Genomic DNA, 22,109 nt, shown 5'->3' with positions numbered 1-22,109 from the left:
AATTCTAAATGGCCACAGTTTCGCCACCTCCATGGGGAAGTGTCCTCAGGCAACAAGAAATATAAATCAAAAGCTAAACTATGAGTTTGGAGTTTCTGAACTGATCCTTGTTAAAGTTACCTTGCAATAAGAAGGCTGAACTGTTTCAGTGGTACCTCTGCTCCAGGCATTGTAAGGTGGAAGCACTGTCTACAAATGGGGCAATGAATAACATAAATATCAACAAACTACAATGGTTGGTCATGAGAAAGGCAGGGCTAGATGAATCAAAAGTTGGAATTAAGATTGCCGGAAGAAATATCAACAACCTAAGATACGCAGATGATACCACTCTAATGGCAGAAAGTGAAGAAGAACTAAAGAGCCTCTTGTTGCGGGTGAAGAAGGAGAGTGCAAAACTTGGGTTGAAACTTAACATTAAGAAAACCAAGATCATGGCATCTGGCCCTCTCAATTCCTGGCAAATAGATGGGGAAGAAATGGAGGTAGTGACAGATTTTATTTTCCTGGGCTCCAAGATCACTGCAGATGGGGACTGTAGCCAAGAAATTAAAAGACGCTTGCTCCTGGGGAGGAAAGCCATGACAAATCTAGACAGCACACTAAAAAGCAGAGACATCACCCTGTCAACAAAAGTGCGTATAGTCAAGGCTATGGTCTTCCCAGTTGCAATGTATGGCAGTGAAAGTTGGACCATAAGAAAGGCTGAGCGCCAAAGAATTGAGGCCTTTGAACTATGGTGCTGGAGAAGACTCCTGCGAGTCCCTTGGACTGCAAGGCGATCAAACCGGTCAGTCCTAGAGGAGATCAATCCTGACTGCTCTTTAGAAGGCCAGATCCTGAAGCTAAAACTCAAATACTTTGGCCACCTAATGAGAAGGAAGGACTCACTGGAGAAAAGCCTAATGCTGGGAAAGATCGAGGGCAATAGAAGAAGGGGACGACAGAGAATGAGGTGGCTGGATGGAGTCACTGAAGCAGTAGGCGTGAGCTTAAATGGACTCCAGAAGATGGTAGAGGACAGAAAGGCCTGGAGGAATGTTGTCCATAGGGTCGCGATGGGTCGGACACGACTTCGCAGCTAACAACAACAACAACAACAATGGTTGGAGAAAGACTGTGAAATAAAAACAGGAGGGTATTGGGATGTGCATTAATAGGAATTGGGAACTGCAGTTAGGAGAAAACTCTCTTGAGAACCAGAATAATACATTTATGCTTTAAGGAAGTGCTTCTCAACCTTGACAACCTAAAGATGTGTGAACTAATATATGTTTGCTGGGGAATTCTGGAAGTTGAAGCACATACATCTTAAAGCTGCCAAGGATGAGTATCACTGCTTTAAAGTAAGCTCTTCAAGACTCATCTAATATTTCAGTCTGCCTTTGGTCCCAGAAACATTTCCACAGGATGTGTTTCTGTGTGTCAAAAAGTCAAGATGGGAACTGGTGTGTGATCAAAGTTCTTCTATATTTTAAAGCCAGGATACAGAGTGCAGTATTCCTCAGATATTTTGTGCAACAAATCTGATTAGGTTCAGTCAGATTAACAAATTTGCACTTAGTCCAGCAACTTTAGAAGGGCTATAGATTTTTCATTCCTAATCTTAAGAATTCAGATAATTTAAATGATTTCTAACCTGTGTTTCAATATAAATGTAAACAGAATATAAATTTATAAATGTTCTAAAGTGGGGCCCACTTTGGAAAGAGCCCACCAAATGGGACCTTCAATAAAGATCAGAGAGGAACGATCAAATCGCAGAAATAAGTTTGTTTGTAGGCTTTACAATGTACAAATCTGTGCAGTTGCTTGTCTTCAGTTTGAAGGCTTATGCACCAGGGGCAGAAGAGTGTAGGAGCCACATGAACACAGCAAAATTGCTACATGCCTTAAGATTGCACACTTGTCTGACAGAACTTTTTCATAAAAGTCTAAAGCTGCTTGGAAAAATTTCCTAACTGAGGAGAGACAATTCTTGAGAGAGTGAAAAGCTTTTAGCATTCCAATTTGGGAAGGGATTGAAGAAAGCCAGAAAATATTGGGGTTATCTCCTTGCTTTTTTTCCTTCTTGTGTTGACACTTGATTGAAATAGAGTCAGTGGGAGACCTTCCCTTTTTTGTGACCTTTCTGTTTTTTGTGGTTTATTCTGAGGGATCTTGTGCTCTGCTGTAGTCCTTTCTTGCTGATTGCAAAGTCTGACAACAGATAGAGGATGACAAGTGCTGTTAACCAAAATGTTCAAATTGCTGTGACTTTCAGATGGACTACTAGTTTGTCTTTGACACATGCAGGGATGTGCTAGAATAAAATCCAAAAATATGTGCTTTTGGTTTTTGCCTTTTGACAGTATCGCTGAAAACACTGATTGTTTAGTATGATCAATTAATTAAAAAAAGAAATAAAATCAACTTTCTGGACTTCTTCAACATCTGTATTAACACTTGACTTTCTGTGCTTATTTCCTTCACCTGCAGTACTTCCCACTTTTTTTTTCTTTTTTAAAGCAGTTTGTTTTGGAGGCTTGAATTCACAAAAAAAGACAAGCCAGCAAGTATGAACTGAGATATACAGGATGAGATGAAATTACTTTGGGTAATTTAATCTGCTAAACTGGATGAGGCAGGAGTTCCTACAAATAGGAAACTACATTTTAGTTACTTTACACTTACATTTTTGCAGGGTAGTACAGAAATGTGGAAGTTATTGTAATAAGATGTTTTCTGAAGGCAAAGACAGGATGTTATAAAAGTATTTATTTAAGAAATAGAGATGTAGAATCAGCAGTCTTTGAGATATCACTGGACTCCATTTACCATCAGTCAGGTTGCCAAAATCTTCCCCACCCAATTTAGAATACTTTGAAATGTGGGAAAGTATTGGTTGGATTAATTGTGCAGTTTATATACTTTGGTAGCCATGATCTAGCAATGTTCAAACAAAGATGTTACCTGTGCCCATTTGGTTTTGGGGATGTGATATATATAACTCCGCTTCAACATTTTTGTCTTAAAATAGTCATTTCACACACATCAATTGTTTGATAATAATTTGTATTACACCCTGTAATAATCAGGCTGTAAACTTCAAGGTGTGAAGTACAGTATATGTAGGTTACTATTTTGTGCCAACATATCTGAGAATTATGTGAAGGAGAAATATTTTTATCTATTTATCTGGAATTGATTTCTGAACGAATATGTATAGGATTGTATTAATACAGGAAAATTGAGTTATTTTTGTCATGAAGTTAAAATGTATTTTTCCATAAATTAGATAACAGTCATTTTGAGGATCTTGTGCTAACCGATCTATATAGCTTAGTATAGGTCCATGTTACCTAAGAACTTTTTCCATTGCCTTCAATATATATATGATAATAAAGAGCTACAAAAAAATCAGGAATATAAGAAATATATAAGCCATTGTACTCTAATATGAGCCATTCTTAAGAGGCTGAAGAAACTAGCCCAGAAAAAAGGAAAGTTCCATTTTCCCTTTTACACTTACTATAAAGCAAAATTAATTTTTCTACCAGTAATAGTTCTATTGAGCCCTTTTCAGAAATCATTTTCTTTTTTACATGGGCATTTCTCTGTCAGCAGGAGTCTATTATCTGAGCACAAACCACCATTGTATTTCTGTTATCAGTTAATTAGACCACATGAAATCAGTGCCAGCCAATCAGGTGGTTTACTCTACCAGGTCCCTGATAAATTAAAAACTTCTACTACTGGAAGCCAGCACCTCCCTTAAAATTCAGTATTTGTTTTTGGAGGTTCAGCTAAGCGCTTAAAAATATGTGGATAGTGGGCCACGTTTACACGTTACTTTTCTATCTCCGCAATTGTTCAATGTGGAATCCTGTTAACGGATTGCCATTCAGATATATTATGGGATCTGAGAACTGTAAGCCAAGAGTCTTGAAATGGATCAGGACAGGAAACGTACCACCGTGAGAGACAAAGTTGAGTTTCTTGGGAATCTGTGGTTTTGATGCTTCTCTGTATAAATCGACATTTAGAAAGGGAAACTGTGCACGCCTCCTTTGCACATTTTTAATCTGTTATGCTTCACGACAGAATTTCCATACTCCTTTATCAGTTCCAGGTTATGTCTCTAGAGCAGTTGTTGTGGACTTCATTTCCAGAATTCCCCAGAATTTGCTGCTCTCATTAGTACTAAAGCATTGTTAAAAAGAAAAACTAAAAGCAGATAATAAATAAAACCTAGGAAATATAAAAATCAATATTTTTATTTATATATATAAATATAAGAAGATAGAAAAACAAGTAGGACAATTTTAAAGGCTGCATTTTTAAAAAGCATTTTAACACACTTAGAAAAAAATGAACATTACATTAATTTCTGGAGGCTTTGACTTTGAATATCACAGTATGTTTAGCTTTTTCTCCAATGTCTGTTTACCACAAAGTCACTGCAGTCTTAGTCTTTGCAGAATTCTGAATGATCTTCAATCTGATGTCTTGCATTTAAGACAACGTTGTCTGAATGATATGATCACTCCAAAAATATGAAAGATGCTTCTCCTATATGTGACTATTGCAAATAAATTGCTTATCATCAGTTTTGCTATTTTTGTATTGTTTATAACTCAAAATGTATCAAATAAATCATGAACACCTGGATATCATAACATGGAGCCAATTTGGGCACAATGATTTTCTGTTCATACACAGTATGCATACAGGGTGTGTATCTGCCTCTCATATCTTTTTTCAAATAACAGCTTAATTTCATCTGACCTCAAACCAGAAGTATAAATAATTAAGAGCGAAAGATGCTGCATTTGTTGCAATGTAATGGCAAAGGCTATTGAATTGTTCTCATGTACCCTTACAACACATAGTACCTATCCCCTTTGAAATTATTATTTCCAGGAACAGCAAGTCCCACTGTTGAACAATGTATTACATGTATGTGCCTTTGTTATGCATTCATATATTTTAACTGAATGACCTATTAGATTTACATCATGGGAAGTCAACAAATAATTGCATTATATGGAACATCAATTAATAAAATCTTGCTTCTTTAAAAGCCCATTACGGTATATAAAGCATCATAACATCCCTTGTATTTTAAAAGTGATTTTTATTAATCTGAGCACTGAGCTTTTAGGTATATCAGTCTTCATTAGCTAAAGTGAAATCTATATGCAATACAATAAGCTACTCCTGGCTATTTCTGCCTTTCTCTGTGGCAATCTGGCTATTTTCTGAGCTTGACATCATAGAGGATGTTTTCATAGTCAACAATATGCCAAGCTCTTAAATCCTTATTTTTGCACTTTTGCTGCATGCGAGTTTTACTATAGGGTTGTTGACCCATCTAGTCTTCCAGTATGAGTTGAAATTTTTATTCTTTATATTTCTGCAAGCTATCTTCAGATTTGTTTTAAGATGGATTTTATTTATTTCAATAGAGTATTTCTAACAGACATGCTAGAAGTGTGTTTCAATTTTCAGAGCGTTTTCATACTATTGTGCAACCTTTTTTTAAAAAAAAACCCATTTTTCTCTCCCCCCACCCTCCAAGTCTTCCCCCCACTCAGCTTCTCTCGCTATGCTGTTTTTCAGCCTGGTCTTTAAGTATATAAAGTTTCAGAAACAATATTTTAGAATCTCTTCTTGCATTTCTTTTGCTTTTGCCATTTCTTTTTTAGCTGACTAAAATAATAAAAAAGAAATGGTGTCAACTGTATTCACATATCTTTTGCATAATATCATGTGCAATTTTAGGTTAAGCTACCTTACAACTATAAAATCTTACTGACTTCAGGTTGTCTTGATGCTCTATTGTTTTGTCCATTTTCACCTATTCCTCTGTATAAAAATTTCAGAATGTTTTTGCTTTCCTTAATTTGTAGTGAACTTCTCAGAATAGCATGGATAAAGTTCCACTTGCTCCTTGTCCTGTGCAGTATTGGTCGCTTGATGCTTTGCAGGAAAATGACATTCCTTTTAAATGCAGAGATTTGTATGTCCATTCATTTCTCCAAGTCTGATTTTCTGCGACTCTGGGCAAGTGATTGGGTACATTTATGAAACAGCACTTCATACTTAGGATTTTCATAAATACTTCTTTAGATGAACATGGAAAATGTTTAATGCTTATCATGCGTAAGATCACTTAATGAACCAAAGCTGGATTGACAAATCATTGTTTGCTGCTAGTTCCTAGGAGGCCATCAAGCAACTTTTTAGACTGACACTTGTTAATGTTTTTACATATGTGATCTGCTTCATGCCAAAAAGCAAATGTAGTCATTAAACTTTATAATAAAATTAACTCCAGTAGAGCTGTCGTCTTATAAGTACTACATTTGATATCACTGTTCGGTGCATTAATTCTTAACGAGAAGGGGCAGAGCACCATAAGAAAATATGCTTTACAGGGAGAAGGTCCAAGGTTTAATCCCAATCATTTACACCAAAGGCTGGGAAAAGCTTCTACTTAGAGAGCAATACTAGAGACTGCCATTTGGTGCAGATACCAGTAGTCTGATATAGTAAACAGCAAGTTCCCATCTTCCTTTTGGGTTGAAACTAAATGTCCTTGGGAATGCAACTCATGTTTATGATCCAGCTAACATTTAGCATGTTTAAAATGCCTGCTGGATCAAGAGTCTTGTAAGATTCAATTTCATGGTTATTTTCTCAGCAAAACACACACACACACACACACACACACAGGGGGGGGGCACTCCCTGGTGGTCTCTGAGCTTGGTTGTTTTCTTGTAGACGTTTCATTACCAAATCATTTGTAATGTTACCTAGTTTGGTAATGAAACATCTGCAAGGAAACAACCAAGCTCAGAGAGCACCAAGGAACCCACAGTTCACACCTGAACTACAAATATTTTCTTCTATTGTGTGTATATATGTATGTATGCACCTGTGTGTATATATGTATGTATGCACTATTGAACGAGGGCAAGGCTCACTCCTTAAGCATCAATCCTTACCCCTCTGGCCTTTTTTGACTTTTGAGAGATGGAATTCAACCAGTAAGGAGAGTTTCACTTGGGGATTTGTAATTTTGGAATGGGATACATACCCATAGGATGTGGTGGGAGATCAAGGTATTTTTTAAAGGAGAGAAATCCACTGGGTGATTTTGGCCCACTCACCTTTTCCCAACCCACTATGGATCAATGTGGTAAACTGCATTCCCATAACCTTCAGCCAAGAGGCCTTCATCCTGCAGGCTGATAAAAATAACACACACCAACCTCAGGGTAACACCTCTTTAACACACAACATCCTTTTCACTCTTGGAGTGAAAAATAAAACTTTGCAGGAACCTTACAAAACTCTGCCTTTGTACATAATGGGGGAAAAAAAGAAAGCCTTGTTTTTATTAATTAATGCATTAAAGAAAAAGCAGGTACTTTTTTCCTCCGAAAGGTAGACATTTCTAAGAAGCCGGTTACCCTGACCTCCGACCACAGAGAGCATCATCCTGAGTCGCGCTTTGATAAACCGGGAGGGTCGGTTACCGAGCAAAACAGCTTTTGAGATCAGCGCACTCCCGCCAATTCAGATTCAGGACGGAAAACGAATGATTTTCAAAATTTGCAAAATAAACTGACCTTATTTAGTCGCAAGCAATACTGACCGCTCTCTTCTCTCTCCCCCCCCAAACCCCCCCCCACTACAACCGGAGTTTAGGAGCTCAACGCCTCCTTTTCATCAGTCCGCAATCGTAGGCGGGTGGTGGTTGCCCGGGAGCGTTAAAAGTCCGCGTTGCCTGCTGAACGCGGAGCTCCGACGCAGCTCCTCGACGTTTACGCCTCCAACTTCCCTCTCTCTGATCCGATCGTCTTGCTCGACTGCCGAGGCCGGTGGCAAGCCACGCGGGCGCCACCGCTAGACGCGCCTCCGTCTCCTCCTCCTCCGCTTCCCCGACCAATGCTTCGAAATCGGCGGGCTCGCGCTCGGCCCGCCAGCCGCAGCCACGAGGATTCCGGCCGGCTCGCGCTTTTCGCTCCGCTCGAGCCGAGTCCCCAGCCAAAGGCTCCTCGAGGGAGAGGTTGGGCGGGGGAGCTGGAGGAGCGGGCCAAGCACGTGGCCCCCGTCCAAAGCGACCGGCGGGTATCCCGCGGCCTGCGAGCTGAAGCAGCGGCGGCCTCCCGGCCACGTGCCGGCGAGGTTAGCAAGTCCCCGCGCCTTGCCCCCAGCAACCTCCCTCTCCCTCGCCCCCCCCCCTTCGCGTGGCCGCCGCTCTGTCACTTTAAGTCCAACCCCCGAGAGGTAGCCAATAGCGGCGGTGCCATATTCATCCATCTCCCCGTCTTAAAGCTACAGTAGGGGTTAGTGGCGTCTAAATCTCTCCTGCCGAGGTTTCCGCGCTTGCTGGCTCCCGGCTCCCGGCTTGTCTCTCAGTGCGATTGGACGAAGAGCGGCGTGTGGATGAGCTTGAATGCTTCTGTCTTTCTCCCTCTCCTTCTCCGTCTTTCCTGCGCTCTCCCCGCTTTCTCTAGTCCGCCTCTCCCGACGCCTTCCCAGTCGCTCTCGGGTTTTGTTTTTTTTTGCCTCCTTTTCTGTCCCGCTTCGAGTATTTATTTTAATTGCCTCGTCGTTCCCGATCTTCCTCCCCCCCCCCCCACCTTGCTCTCTTTCTCCTCGGTGCGACCTAGTCGTTTTTTTTCTTTTCTTTTCTGCCAACTGGGAATGCTAAAACAGAACTGATGGACATTTCCGAACTTTGCATCTCAGATCCTCTCAGCTATCATAACCAGTAGGTGCCCTCATTGCTTGCTTTCTTTCGCCGGAATGTCTTGCTTTTTTTTTTTTTTGCTTCTGACGGAAATGGCAGGAAGGCTTCGGGTTCAGAGGCGTCCTATGTGGAGTTGGAGTTGGAAAGGGGACAGTGTGTGTGTGTGTGGGGGGGGTGGTGGTGGTTAACGGGTTCTGTGTGTGTGTGTGTGTGTGAGAGAGAGAGTGTTTTATACGCGCGCTCAAACTTTTCCTTCTGTAAAGCGAAGGGGTGGCTCACCCATCTCCCGAACGTGCAGGCGACCCCGCGCGTGTATTTCTTTGCTCCGTCCAGAAAAGCCAAAAGAATGCTCTTTCTCGTATAGAAGAGGAGAAACTGTAAGGGGTGTCCCCTGCGGGGAGAGATAAAGGAAGTAAACTAAAGCAAGCGAGAGAAAAGACTTGGAAAGCAGTTTGCTTAGCGCGCGCCACTTTCTTTCTGGAGCATGCAAATCGATTAAAACGGCCAGATCGCCTTCTCTGCTTTCAAAAAGCGAAGCTTTTTGCTTTCTTGTTAAAATTTGGTACACTTTTAGTTGTTGTTTTCAAGTAAAGGTGTATATGATTTGAAGTTCCCCAGATATACAGCACCCAGGGCAGCGGCGCTTAGAGTTAAGCAAGTGTATTCCAGGCTGGAACTGAGGTCAGTTTGACACTTGGCTGTTGGCTTTTCCCTTCGCGTGATGGGCTGAAGGAGCGGCGCGGCTGTGCCTGAGGAGATTGTTTAGTGAAGTCTTGAGTCTTATGCTGAACTTTGGAAAGCGGATTGAGTTCGCTTGTTATCCCGGTCTGCTCTTGTTGCTGTGATTCTTTCTTATGACTGCTTCTTCTCTTTAAACCCGAGTTCCTCAGGCATCCCCCTTTGTGCCTTCATCTGAGAAAACCTGAGCAATTGAAAAAACGCCAGATGTTATCAACTAGGTGGAATTAGATGATATAATTTCAACAGCTACAACTTAGTAGTAGTTAAGAAAAACCACAGTTTTACTAAAAGTAATTAGCATTGTCTCTGTTATCTTTTGACACCTCTCTTTTCCTGGAAAAGACTAACTGCTCCTGGTTCTTTATGTCTGTCATTCCATTTTTTTTTGCCAATAAAAAATGTTCAGGTTTTTGTTTTCATGAATGTTTTGATAAGTGCCAACTATCTTCTTGAAAAAAAATACTATCTTTAAATCTTTGCTTACATTTTATGGACAGTGGCTTAATGTAAGAATGTATCTGATACTTTTAATATTTTGTTAGAAATATTAACTGGAAAAAAAGTCAAGCATGCTTGCCTTTAAAAAGATATGTACTATTTACAGCCACTGGCACTGTGTTTTTCCTTTAAACATTTTGCTTGTATCCACCTTGTTGAATGCAAATAGATAACAGTTCAAGGGAATAAACAAAGCCCTTCCCTGATTCTTCTTAATGACTTTCTACACTGAGAGGATTACAGTAATATAAAGTAGCCAAGAATGCTGTGTTTGCAATTAAAAAGGAAAGGAAAAAAAAACTGGATCTGATCCAGAATGAGTGTATTATTTCAGCTATGAAATAATGGACTTTGCAGTTTTTAAAGAGAAAGAAGCGCTATTAAGTAAGACTCAGAGGTGTTCATCTTTAAGATGATTTTGGAATGCAAAATGGTAACAGAGAGTATACATTTCTAAAATTCCCTTTCTGGATCTTATTTCAACTTATGTTTACATGCTTATACAGTATAGAAGAACATAATTATAATTATAGTTATGTGAATAATAATTCTAATAAATATAGATTTTCCATATATGTAATATTGGTACAAGATCATTTTTTCCCTCTGCACCTATGTATCATCTGTCAAGATAAACCTCTGTAATGAATGTGGGCCACTTAGATCTGTTACACAATTATTGTGCTCCTTTAATTTTCTTTAATAGTGTTATTTTTATACACAAATGCTGTATGTTTAGTTATAATAGCAATCTGTAAAGTTAAAAAGGACCTGTATTTTTCTTTTGCTTTATTAAAAATGGACATGGCATAGCATAACAAAAACTGTCCTTTTGGTTTATTTGGTATTCCACTAGTGAGGTGTGTGTGTGTGTGTGTATGTAAGTGCGTATGAATAAATGTCAGTACCCAAGGTGCTGGAAGTGAAAGGCAAAATTCTATACATTGCTGAATTCTGATTCTGTTCTGCCCCTAATCAGAGGGTGGTTTTGTTCTCAAAATCAATTTTTGTTTAGGCTTAGGTTATTGATGCTTACATTTTACTCTTTTGAGTTAAGGAAGACCTTTCCCCACCTGTTTGGATGTATTAGGATATGGGAATATTTTAAGTAACTAAAGAAGTCTATGCACAATTACCTTATAAGTTCACAAAGTGCAAGATCTTACTCTTAAGGAATAAGACATTAAGCATGTCTAAGTTCTTTTATTAATTTGATCTTTATATACACATAGTGGATTATTTTCTGTAATTTTTAAGACAGCATAGAAAAGTTTTCCGGACTTTAATAAGGAGAATAAAATAGAAATCAAAATCTATGGCCAAAGTAGGATTAATAAGTAAGCATACAAAATAAATGAGCCTCCAATTTGTCTTACAGGTCAAGAAAGATGTAGTGCGTGAAATTAGTTCAATTGTAGTGATAGTGTTTCCCTGCAGTACAGTAATTATGTAATATACGAATTCTGCATAGGTGTGTGTGTTTATATATGTCTGTTAACCAGATGCATGATGAATATATGATTGAATATTATGCTGTATATGGTCATGCATATAATATTCCTTAAAATAAATTTTTCCAGTTTTTATTTGCTTTGTCATTAAGTTCCAGTTCTAGCTAAGAAGGAGTTTCTGTAGTTCTAAGATAATTTCTGCTGGCAAATAGATTAAATAAAGGTGACTACTTTGATATATAAATATATCACCAAATATGTATGTTAAAGATTCTGTTGGTAGGTTAAAAGAAGCCACGTTAATATTAGTATGTCATCAGTATGTCATCAGTATGAAAAATAAAACTGGGTTCAAACATGAAAAATAACTGCACTGTGAAATTTAAAAATGTGATCAGATGGAACTATTTGATTCTGCTCAGTAGAGAAAGGAGATTCATTATTAATGTTTGTTGTTTTTGGATGATCATTTGTGGTTTCTGAAGGATTATGGTAGGATCCTTCTTTTGTGATAAGAAGAGATCAAAGGCTGGATGAATCTATTGCTTGTGTTCTAGGCCTTTTGGAAATCTAGGGGAACAGAAATATTTTTTTTCAGTTCTATAATTCGAAAAGAAAATCTAAACAGTCACTGAATAATGCTATAAGTGGTCTGGATACACTTGGACCACTATAGTAGGCAGTTGCTGCTCTCTGTTTCCTTACTGACATAATAGTTCAGGAGGAAATTCTAATATAAAGAAGTGAGTTGGTTAATTTCCCTGAAATGAATATAGCCCAGAACATTAAAAGAAAATCTGGCCCTTGATTTCCATTTTTCCCATATCAATTAATTAAAATAATAACAATATGCCTTATTATTAACATTTTAGGCAAAACAAAACAGAGATTTTTCATTATACTGATTGAAAGGAATCACTGGTTATTGCATTTAACATGAAAGAAGAATGGTTTACATCAAAGAAAATTGCTGGGATAGAAATTTTATCACAGGTTGGATTATTTTTGCTAAGACAATATTTGTTGCTTGAAATCATTTTCCTTGAATTTTCTGCTTCCTTTCCATTATTTTCTACTGTGACTTACTTTTTTTCTCTTCTTTTCAAGTTTTGATAATATATTTGGCCATACTGAAACATTTCATTAAGTGCTGAAATCTTGGGAACATCTTTGTTTGGATAGAGTTACTTTTAATAATTGGAGTTATTTAAGAACTGGAGTACGAATTCATGAATGCACCAATAACTGATTTCTTTTAAAAATATCTCCACCTTGCAAAATGTTTACACAGAGAAAGAAATGAATGAATCCAAGTAAGCTAGATACCCTTATGATTCTGCCACTCTGTATTACAATTAATACTCAAGAGGAAAAAGAGGTGCTTAGGGCAAGAGTATTATAAGAGCAGTATTAGGGTTCTCTAGGGATACTCAGATGTTCCATCAGCTTACTGTAAAGAAGCTGCAGTCCTTTACTAAGGTGCAATCACATAGATTTCATTGGATCATACTGCTGAATAAATGAGTTTCAGGTTACGCTGAGTTTATTTTCCTATGTCCACAAAACAAGTATTTTTTTAAGTTTAAAAAGATTTTTGTATCTTTAGGAAAATAGTGCAGCATTTATAAAGTAGCAGTTGTATAGTGCAGTCATTTCTAGTTCTTAGTGTGTATCATATTCATGACTTTCCTGGATGCTGATTTAGGGGTATCTCAACAGCAGATGCTGGTGGTAATTAACTTTTGCAGGTCATCAGCAAAGAAATCCAGATGTATTTCTATTTCTTGGGCAGGTGTGTTTGGAATTTGTAAGAGAGAAACACACTTCAGCTTTCAGAATGAATAGTAAATACTCCAGCCGACTGATCTGGTATCTTATAAATATTATTAATACAGGATTTGAGGAAAAATCTGATTTTAGAATTATTATTATTATTGTTGTTCTTGTTGTTGTGTTTGGTTACACAGTAAGTCAGATGTTTATACAGGATTTGGCATTTTTATCCACCTGTCAAATCCTTCCCAGGGACTGGGATGGGCAGACATTTTGTTTGATTGTGTTAAAGGTATCATCGTATGATGTAAGCTGTTCCAAAAAAACTGCCTTTTGCTGCTGCTGCTGCTGCTGCTGCTGTTGTTGTTGTTGTTGTTGTTGTTGTTGTTGTTGTTATTATTATTATTATTATTATTATTATTATTATTATTATTATTATTATTATTATTATTATTAGTGTGTTGACTCCTGCCTGGACTTGCCTTATCTGTCCTACTCTACCTTTTAATTCTTTGAGCACTTAAAGTGGCCCTTCTATGTAAGTGCCCATTACTTGTCAATCAAGAAGCACTTGAGAGCTCTGCTGCTTAAGACTACTTTGCATGAGGAAAGTATGCCTGCTTGAAGTGGAACACATTGTAGAAATGGTATCTTTGCCATGTTTGTAATTGCAAATGTAATTACAAACAAGCTCTTGCAGATTAAGGCAACTTTCACTGCACACGACTTAACCTTATGTTAGCCAAAGAAGAATAGTACGTATCCTTTAATCCATGCCAGATATGCATTTTTTTTTCTTGGTTTGGGTGTTGCTTCTGGATGTCATTTGAATGGAACTGGTGGTGTTCTTTTTCTGAGTTTTGGGTACTGTTCAGAACAATATGAAGGAAGGCTGTACTAATGTATGTTGGCTTGCTGGTGCACATGAACAGTTCAGACAGTCAACCTTGCCATTCATTATCTTGTGTTTCCCTGGGACAAGTTGCAAAAAAAGCAGTTTCTATTGTCATATAACTTGTGCCAGTTTTATACTGCATTTTCCCTCTTGCATTCTTTGTGTCTACTATGTTTACATTGGTGTCCTTTTCTCCTGCCCCCTAAAAAGGGAAAAACTCCATGTTTAGATTTTGAAGTTATCTCCCCCAATATTTTAAGCTAGTCCTCATTTTATCAGTCTACACAGAATATTCTTGAATATTTTGTTAACAGTAAACATGTAATCCATAAGTGACAAACTCTCTGAATTCAGAGGGTTTTTGCCTTCTCATGCAAATTTTAGCATGCCAGAGATTCTGTTTTTACCCTTTTGTGTGCAGTAACATGCCATGACCAAGCTATTCTTGTTTTGTTTTTTAGTGTGGAAGGGAATGGATTGAGAATAGACAGAGGCGGCGTATCTTGTCCGATTCTGCACTGCTGGTGAGGTGCTGATTTTTAGGGTATTTCCATACCATTATATCCTGTTTCTGGGGTAGGAAAGGGAAATATTGTAGGCAGATACTGAAATTTGGAATGAAGTGTAATCTTTCATTCCATGTGCTTCTAAGTAATAGTTAATTATTGGGCTAAAATTATCTTTTTAGTCTCTTTCTTGTATATTATCTTAACAAATTGTTTATATTGTAACCCATGTGTGATAATTACTCCTGCAAACATATTTGTCTGTTGTGCATTCCTTTATATGCAGGCAGGTAAGCAGATGGACAGTCAGACACATATAAAGATAAACTAGTTCTCCATTATTATATTTTAAAGATAAATTCTCTGTAACAGCCTTTATGAACAGCTCCACAAAGCATATTTTGTTCTGTTTTCTTGAGAACAGAATTATAAGAATGGTTTTACAAAAAACTTTATTTTTTCCATTGAAAAATTGCTGATTTCCCCTTTAAAATACAGAGAGAACGGAATATTATTGTCATCCCTTATGTTGATCTGCAAAATAGTTATTTTTAAATTCATTGTGTTTGTCCCATGTACATATCACAATCATATACAAATATCCACTGATATTTGTATCATTTTTTTAGGTCTGTATAATTTAAATATCTATGAAAATAGCTTGCAAGAGAAAGTCTTTAGACAAATAAAGTTTTATTTTGTCCAAAATCTTTAAAAGTTATCTTGTGATACAGTTTATCATAAAGCTGGTATAAGATTATTATATACTTGGATATTTATTTCTGGCAAAAAGTTAATTCTAACAAGATTTTTCACGTTCTTGTATGATAGGTATTAAATTATTTGGGGGATATAGTCTTGAGAAAATTGGATGAACTTCTTTGGTTTTGATTTCCATATTTTTCCTATATATTTGATAGTTGCTCAGATATAGCTGATTTCAAAAGCATTCTACTTCTGCATGTTATGGAACAATATGTTCTGGAGCTGCAATTTAAGCAAAACCTTAAAACTTAATGTCAAACATTAGTAGTCAACTGGGCATGTATGTATCAGAAGAGAAGAATATGTAATTCCTTAGTTTAGAAAGTGGTGACAATTAAGGCCATATTGCCTGCAATGCAGTCTAAATTGAGAGCAATAGCGAGATCCTATTGGAGATATTAAACATTACTTACTAATAAAATTGTTAAGAATTAGTCTTGGATTCCCTTATATTTTTTCAGAAAGTGTATAGTAGCTGTCCTTTGATGCAATTTCTTTATCATCAGGAGAATATAGAAATAAATATTAAAAATGGAGTCAGATGTAATCGCATATTCATATATTTCTATAAGCAAAAGACTTTTGTAGATTGGGTTGGTTTAAAAATGTTGCAGAAAATAAAATAAACATGGTGCCTGCCTTCTCATATATGTGTTGCATGAATAAAAGCAAAAATCATTTTGAAAAATCTTATTTTTCATTAGAGTTAAACATAATGTGTTATGTTTACATACAAAGGCTTATGAGATTCACTGTCTGTTCACATTACTGGGACCTGTATAAGTTTTAATTAATATAAATAGCATATCTAGCATATTTTATGCATTTCCATACAGCTAGTATGAATGTAAATATTTATCTGTGCTGAGTACAAGCTACCACTATACTGGTATCTTTAAATAAATTATGCTGTAAGGAATGAAACTTTATCTCTCTTTCTGAACCCAGTTTTAATACAATATAAAGGTGCTTGTATAAAAAATAAATTATAGATTTTTTAAAGATGTAAATAGGGAATATTAAAAATTTTTATGGAATTGAATTATTAAAAATAAATACAGAAAGGGAGCAAGTACTACATTATAGAAGAATCCAAGAGATTGTTCCTTAGTTAAATGGTAAGAAAATGTGACTAGATTGTTGTCTATTTGGAACATTAAGACGCATGATTGGATGTTATAAAGACAGGAATTTTGCTGCAATATTTTAAGATGTTGCAATATTTGAATCCCCTTCAAGCAGATTGTTGTGGAGGATGAGTTCTTTATATTTTTTCTTCAGTATGTCAGATAACATTTATTTTTTTAACTTCTAAAAATACAGTTATAATTTAATAGTGTTTCTCGCTGAATTATTAACCATCAGTCTCATGCTAGTATTGCAGGAAGAATTATACTGAATAAAGTAAATCTATGCTCTTATTTTAATGAAATTTTTCCAAGAGAAACAATATATTGTTTAAGGGAAACACTGTAGTGGTCCTAATACTGTTTTGTTCTCTGATTTTTTGTAGATATGCTTGAGAAATACATTTGGCAAATACAGTACATGTGCCCAAACAACTTTATATTGTATTTTACTTTTACTTTTTATTTTTCACTGAGGAATTTAGAGAAGACTCTTTAAATGTTGATTAAAGAATGAAAACAAAATCAGGTTTAAGTTCTCAGGTTCTTTTTTAAAAATTGTACAAAATGTTACAGTGTCATTTTCCCTATTGTTACCTGAGTAGGGTTGTTGAGTAACAATAGGGAAATAAAATTAATTCATGAATAATAAAGACTAATCATCCTTGGTAAGTTTAAAAGGGATTTAAAAGACACATTTTTGCACAGAATAAATTACACTGTAAATGTTAGTGCTAGTGTGGTTGGACTATTGGACATTGTATTGGGTCTCACTGGTTTATCTTATGGATATATACAGCACAGTTGTTATTGTTATGCTTTAACATGCCTAGTATTGGATGGATTAAGACCTCGCAGAGTTAGTGCTTGATACAGGTCATCAAGCTAAGATAATTCAGTTCATTTGAAAGCAAGTTGAATGATAAGCATGTTTAAATAAGGAATAGGGTTTGAAGATCTGATTGTTCGTATATTGTATTCATTTGTTTCTACTATTACATGTTGTAGACACAGCAGTTTTCTGCAGTCTTCATCTATATTCCTGATCATAGTTCAGAGAGAAGGAAAGACAGAAGGAGCTCAAAAGTATTTGTGTGGACATGCATGTGTAAAAATGTACCCAAAATACTGGAACAGTGTCTTTGAGTTTTGTGTCTTGTTTAACCCATGTTTCAACAGCATGTGGGGGAATCCTAGTACGATTCATCAGTGTGCAAAATCATTTTTGTTGATTCTTCTATTCTGTCTCAGGAAAAATGTGATGAACTTGTTGCTTTGATTCCTTCCAAATGGCAAGACTTACAATGCATTAGAATCAAAACACAAACACTGAATTTTTACAAAAGTTCTAAAACTGATTTGGAACCTTTGCAGATTTTTGTGAGAGACCAAGAATAGCAATTTTATTCTGAAAGATCTGGTGTGAAAAGGCAGGGGAACACCCACAATATTTCTTTATAAGTAATACTAATATAGGTAGAAGCTACAACATATTCTTTAAACAGGTGATAATAATTTAAGAATTTTTTCCCCTATTAATTTAAGACTGCCACCTCATTATAGTATCTTAATTGACTAATTCAGTGATTCACTAATCAACAGATAGTGCTTAAACTTTCAAAGAATAAAGCTATTTTTTCAGATTTTAGATGCTCTTAGATGGTACATGCATATCACAAAATAATCATTCCACACATCTTCTACATGTACGTGTCATATGAAAAATGGTAGGAAGGAATGTTTTGTTTGTATTTTCTAGTCTAATTTTTATAACTACTTGTATTAAAATGATGAAGTAATTTTTTTCCAATAATTTGGTGGGGCTATATTAATCAAGTAAAAAGGATTTGGGGTTCCGTTGGATACTTAGATCATGAAATATCCAATCCTAATTATTTTGTGGTTATTACATAGCATACTTTTTACTGAAAATGACATATTCTACCTGTTCATCTCCTTCATTGCTGTCCTTTTCTTGTTATTTAACCTGCATTGAATTTGACTTTCTTAGCTACTCATCCCAGGGCTTGTCCTCTTTGTTGTTTAAAGTTCTTTATACATAGAGATAGTATTTATATAGTTGATTGTTTACATTTATATTTACATGGTATTGCCCTATTTATTATGCCTTATTTAACTCTCACTGGAAAAGAAAAATCTGGTTTCCTGTAGATGCTTTCAAACTTTAGCCATTTTCATAAGTGCCACTACATGAATACTTGTTCATGTGGAGTATTATTTGCTTATCTGGCTAGTGTACAGCAGAAAGTGAAGATAAATTCCATTCATAATGCAAAAGAAAAAACCAACAACTATTTCATTCCTGTATATGCCTACATATTCTGAGGTAAGTAAGAATGTAGCCGAGCCCTTTTTTGGTTGCAAATCCACTGAACACAGACAGATTTCTTGATTTACTGTATTTATAAATACACATGCACCTAATTTGTCCTGCAAATCATATATTCATATAGCCTGGCTCCTGGAAACATTTTGAATAAATCTTTCAAGAAAGATGAAAATTCTAAATTCATTGTGACAGTTATGTAAAGTTGTTTTTCCCCCAAGCCTAGTCAGAAAGGTATATTCAGGGAACTGTTTAGTTAGTACAAACTTGTTTCTTTTATTAGAGGGGTTGGGACAAAGAGCTTTGTTTTGGCAGATACAAAGTAGTTCAGCTTAACATCTTTAGAAACCTCCTCTGAATTGCTCTGATTGCTTTTGGGGTCCCTATACTGTAATAGCCATAAGATGTGAATATAGAAGTACACGGCAGCCCCCTGCAGGATTTAGCTAACACTGTGCATCACACCGTTTTCAGCAGAGCAAAGAGACACTGTTGCTATGATTTGCCCTGGAGGGTCAATCATGGCATTTTTGTGCAGATGTAATCCAGAGTGGTAATGAAATTACACTGTGGTTTGAAAGGTAAAACAACGCTTTCCTCTGATGTATTTCTTTAATTCTTTTTCTCTGGCCTAGATCTCTAATATTTGAGAGAAGCTTACTAAGTAGATTCTCAAAGTGGCTTTCTTTTAGTAAGGTGGGGATTCTGCCCTGCAAGATATTGGTGCAATCTCATTTTGCCTCTTATTAATAGACATTTTAAGACATAGAACTAATTATTGCCATCTTGATGGTTGCCCAAGATAGGCTGCTGTTATCCTTGGTACATGAGTCTGACAAGATAAGTAAAGTGCTTGTAAGCTATCTAACTCATTGTCAAAGTATTGGTGATAAAATGAACTTATTTTTCCATTCAAACAGAGAATGTATTTCTGAGCTGAATATTCTACAAGTATTTCTTTCAACAAGTAATAACATGACCATTTTTCCTTCTGTCATAATTTACTTTCTTCATATTTTTATTAAAATGCTGAAGTTTGCTCTTAACATGTTTATAATTTAATCTTAATGTAATTGATTCAGTGTTAATCTTGACATATGGTCAAGGAAAACAATAACTTTCAGCAGGTTCAAAATTTCAAGGGTTTTAGAGAGTTTTCAGTACGCATTAAAATTAGCTTCATATGACAACTTTTCTATATTGTATGATAAAATCCTTCTGGCAGACATTAGATCCAACAATTCAGGATTCTTTTCCTTGCATTGGTTATAAAGTGCTTAAGAGAGGGCAGCTATCTAGGTAAAATGGTTCGCGTTAGAGCAGAAATAATTTTAATTGTTTTTTACATTGGACATAAGAATATATTTTTGCCTTATGAATGATTCCTACATTTTCAAAAACAATCTATTGTACAATATGAATATGCACTATTATTAAACATATGTTTGAAATTCCTACATCACTAATGAATTAAAAAAGGATCAACTCTGATTTTTAAAACTGTCCTGCTAGGTTATTATTATTATTTTTTTTAAAAAACTGCTAGAAATTTTATTTCTGTGTATTGTTGCTTATTAAGTTATAATTGTAGTTATTTTATAAAGTTACTGTTGCTGAAAATTGTCTTTTCTTTCGAAAAAATATTTTAAAACGGGTAGCTAAGATGAAAATAGAGAAAGCTGCTGTTTTAAAAAATGCTTTCTGTATACTAAATGCAAATCTCTTAGATTTTATTAATAAGGTCTAAGGAGTATCTTTGCCTTCAGATAAACAGAGGGAAGCTTTAAATCCAAATACCTTTTAATTCTTTTATATTTGTAGTAGTAACAAATGAGGGAAATCGCATAAACTGAGCTGGATTTTCTTAAGTATTGTATGTTAAGTATGTTGTTTAATGGCAAGTCTCAATGGTTTCCACCAAGTATCATAAAACTACTTCAACAACTACAGGTGATTAAATTATTGGATATGTGAAAGAAGGACAATTAAAGGCCACTGTTTTAAATGTATGCATCTAATTTTACTACTGTTGTACTTAAAAGTATTATTCCTTTGAGACTGTTTATTTGACATGGGGGCCAACATCAAAATGGGGAGGGTGAGGAGACACTTATTCTGTTTTTCCTTTTCATCTTTGTGATACTGTCTTATTCTTCCCAGTAGCAAAGCAGGAACAAAAAACCTGTAGCCGACTATGACTGTTTCGTAAGAATCTGTGTGTATGAGCGAGTGTGAGTGAAATGAGGCTAAGGGATACATGAAATAAAGCTGCAGACTGTGGATTTAGGGCTAAAGATTGTTGCCCTCTCCTACTCCATAAAAATACTTGTAATAGATCTTCCTGGGGGAATATTCTGAGAAAAAAATGATGTCAGGAACTCAGAGGCTTCACACATTGGAATTTGCTACCATTCTCTTTCTCTGGTTCTGTTTCATACCAGTGGTGGTAAAGGCAGAGGTAGATGGTAGATGATAGAGAATACTGAGAAATTACAGCTCTAGGCTCATTGTTCTTCCAGTGTATAAAATGATTCCATTAATGCTATGGGGGTAATATGGAGTGTTTGGGAGAAAATTCCAGAATAGCAACTGGGGACTTGTTTTTATTGGTAAATTGCTCAGAGGTCAGAAGAGGCAAATGAGGTAAGAGAGGAAATGATGCATGAACTCACTGAAATTGCATAAATTTAAAACATAAAGACCTCTACGACTAAAGGCTTGAATGTAGACTTATGCAACAGCCATTAAGCAAGAAGAAATCTACGGTAATTCCAAGGTAATTTATTATAGATCCAGGAGAGATCTTTATGGTACACATGGCACAAAATTGGGAAACATAGCTGAGATTTTTTTTAAAAGGAATCAAACTCAAAATGGTCTTGTTAGAATTATTGATAGAAGCAAAAAAATTTTTTTTTAAAAAAAGGGCAGACACAGAAAACCAAGCTCCTTGTTTTGAATTTTGAATATATTTGGAATTCTGAAGAAGTATAAGCATTTCACAAAACTATCGATTTGATGGTGATGGGAGAAGCATTTTTCCTGAATTGAGCTAAGGAGAGTCTGAATTAAAAAATTTAACATCAATTTTTTTAACTCAGGAAATTTTTGTTCTACCATCACAGAAATGAAATTGGTGGGATTCAGAGGTAAGTAACATGGCAAACAAACCAACAATCTCATGTGTAGAATCTGAGTTCCAGTGCCAACAAATATATTTGTCTCCATAAACTTAACTTAAAATATTTTTAAAATACTTGAAG

At 35.9% G+C, this 22,109-nt stretch overlaps 1 protein-coding gene across 2 annotated transcripts in view; it reads left to right on the top strand.

Annotated features, from left to right (window-relative positions):
• Positions 1-8,565: 8,565 nt before the first annotated feature.
• ESRRB (estrogen related receptor beta) overlaps positions 8,566-22,109 on the top strand; it is a gene marked incomplete at both ends in the record, with an annotated part of 115,476 nt that continues 101,932 nt past the window's right edge. The window contains 2 exons of one of the 2 annotated variants that reach the window (XM_081334050.1): positions 8,566-8,764; positions 14,563-14,625. In XM_081334050.1, the coding sequence (XP_081190176.1) occupies positions 8,715-8,764; positions 14,563-14,625 (113 nt within the window). The remainder of the gene's footprint in view (positions 8,765-14,562; positions 14,626-22,109) is intronic. The other variant, XM_081334051.1, reaches the window with a different exon arrangement.

Source organism: Vipera berus, assembly GCF_964194415.1.
Source record: "Vipera berus genome assembly, chromosome: 1".
NCBI classification, from domain to species: domain Eukaryota; kingdom Metazoa; phylum Chordata; class Lepidosauria; order Squamata; family Viperidae; genus Vipera; species Vipera berus.
This window is presented reverse-complemented; position numbering and strand designations above follow the sequence as displayed.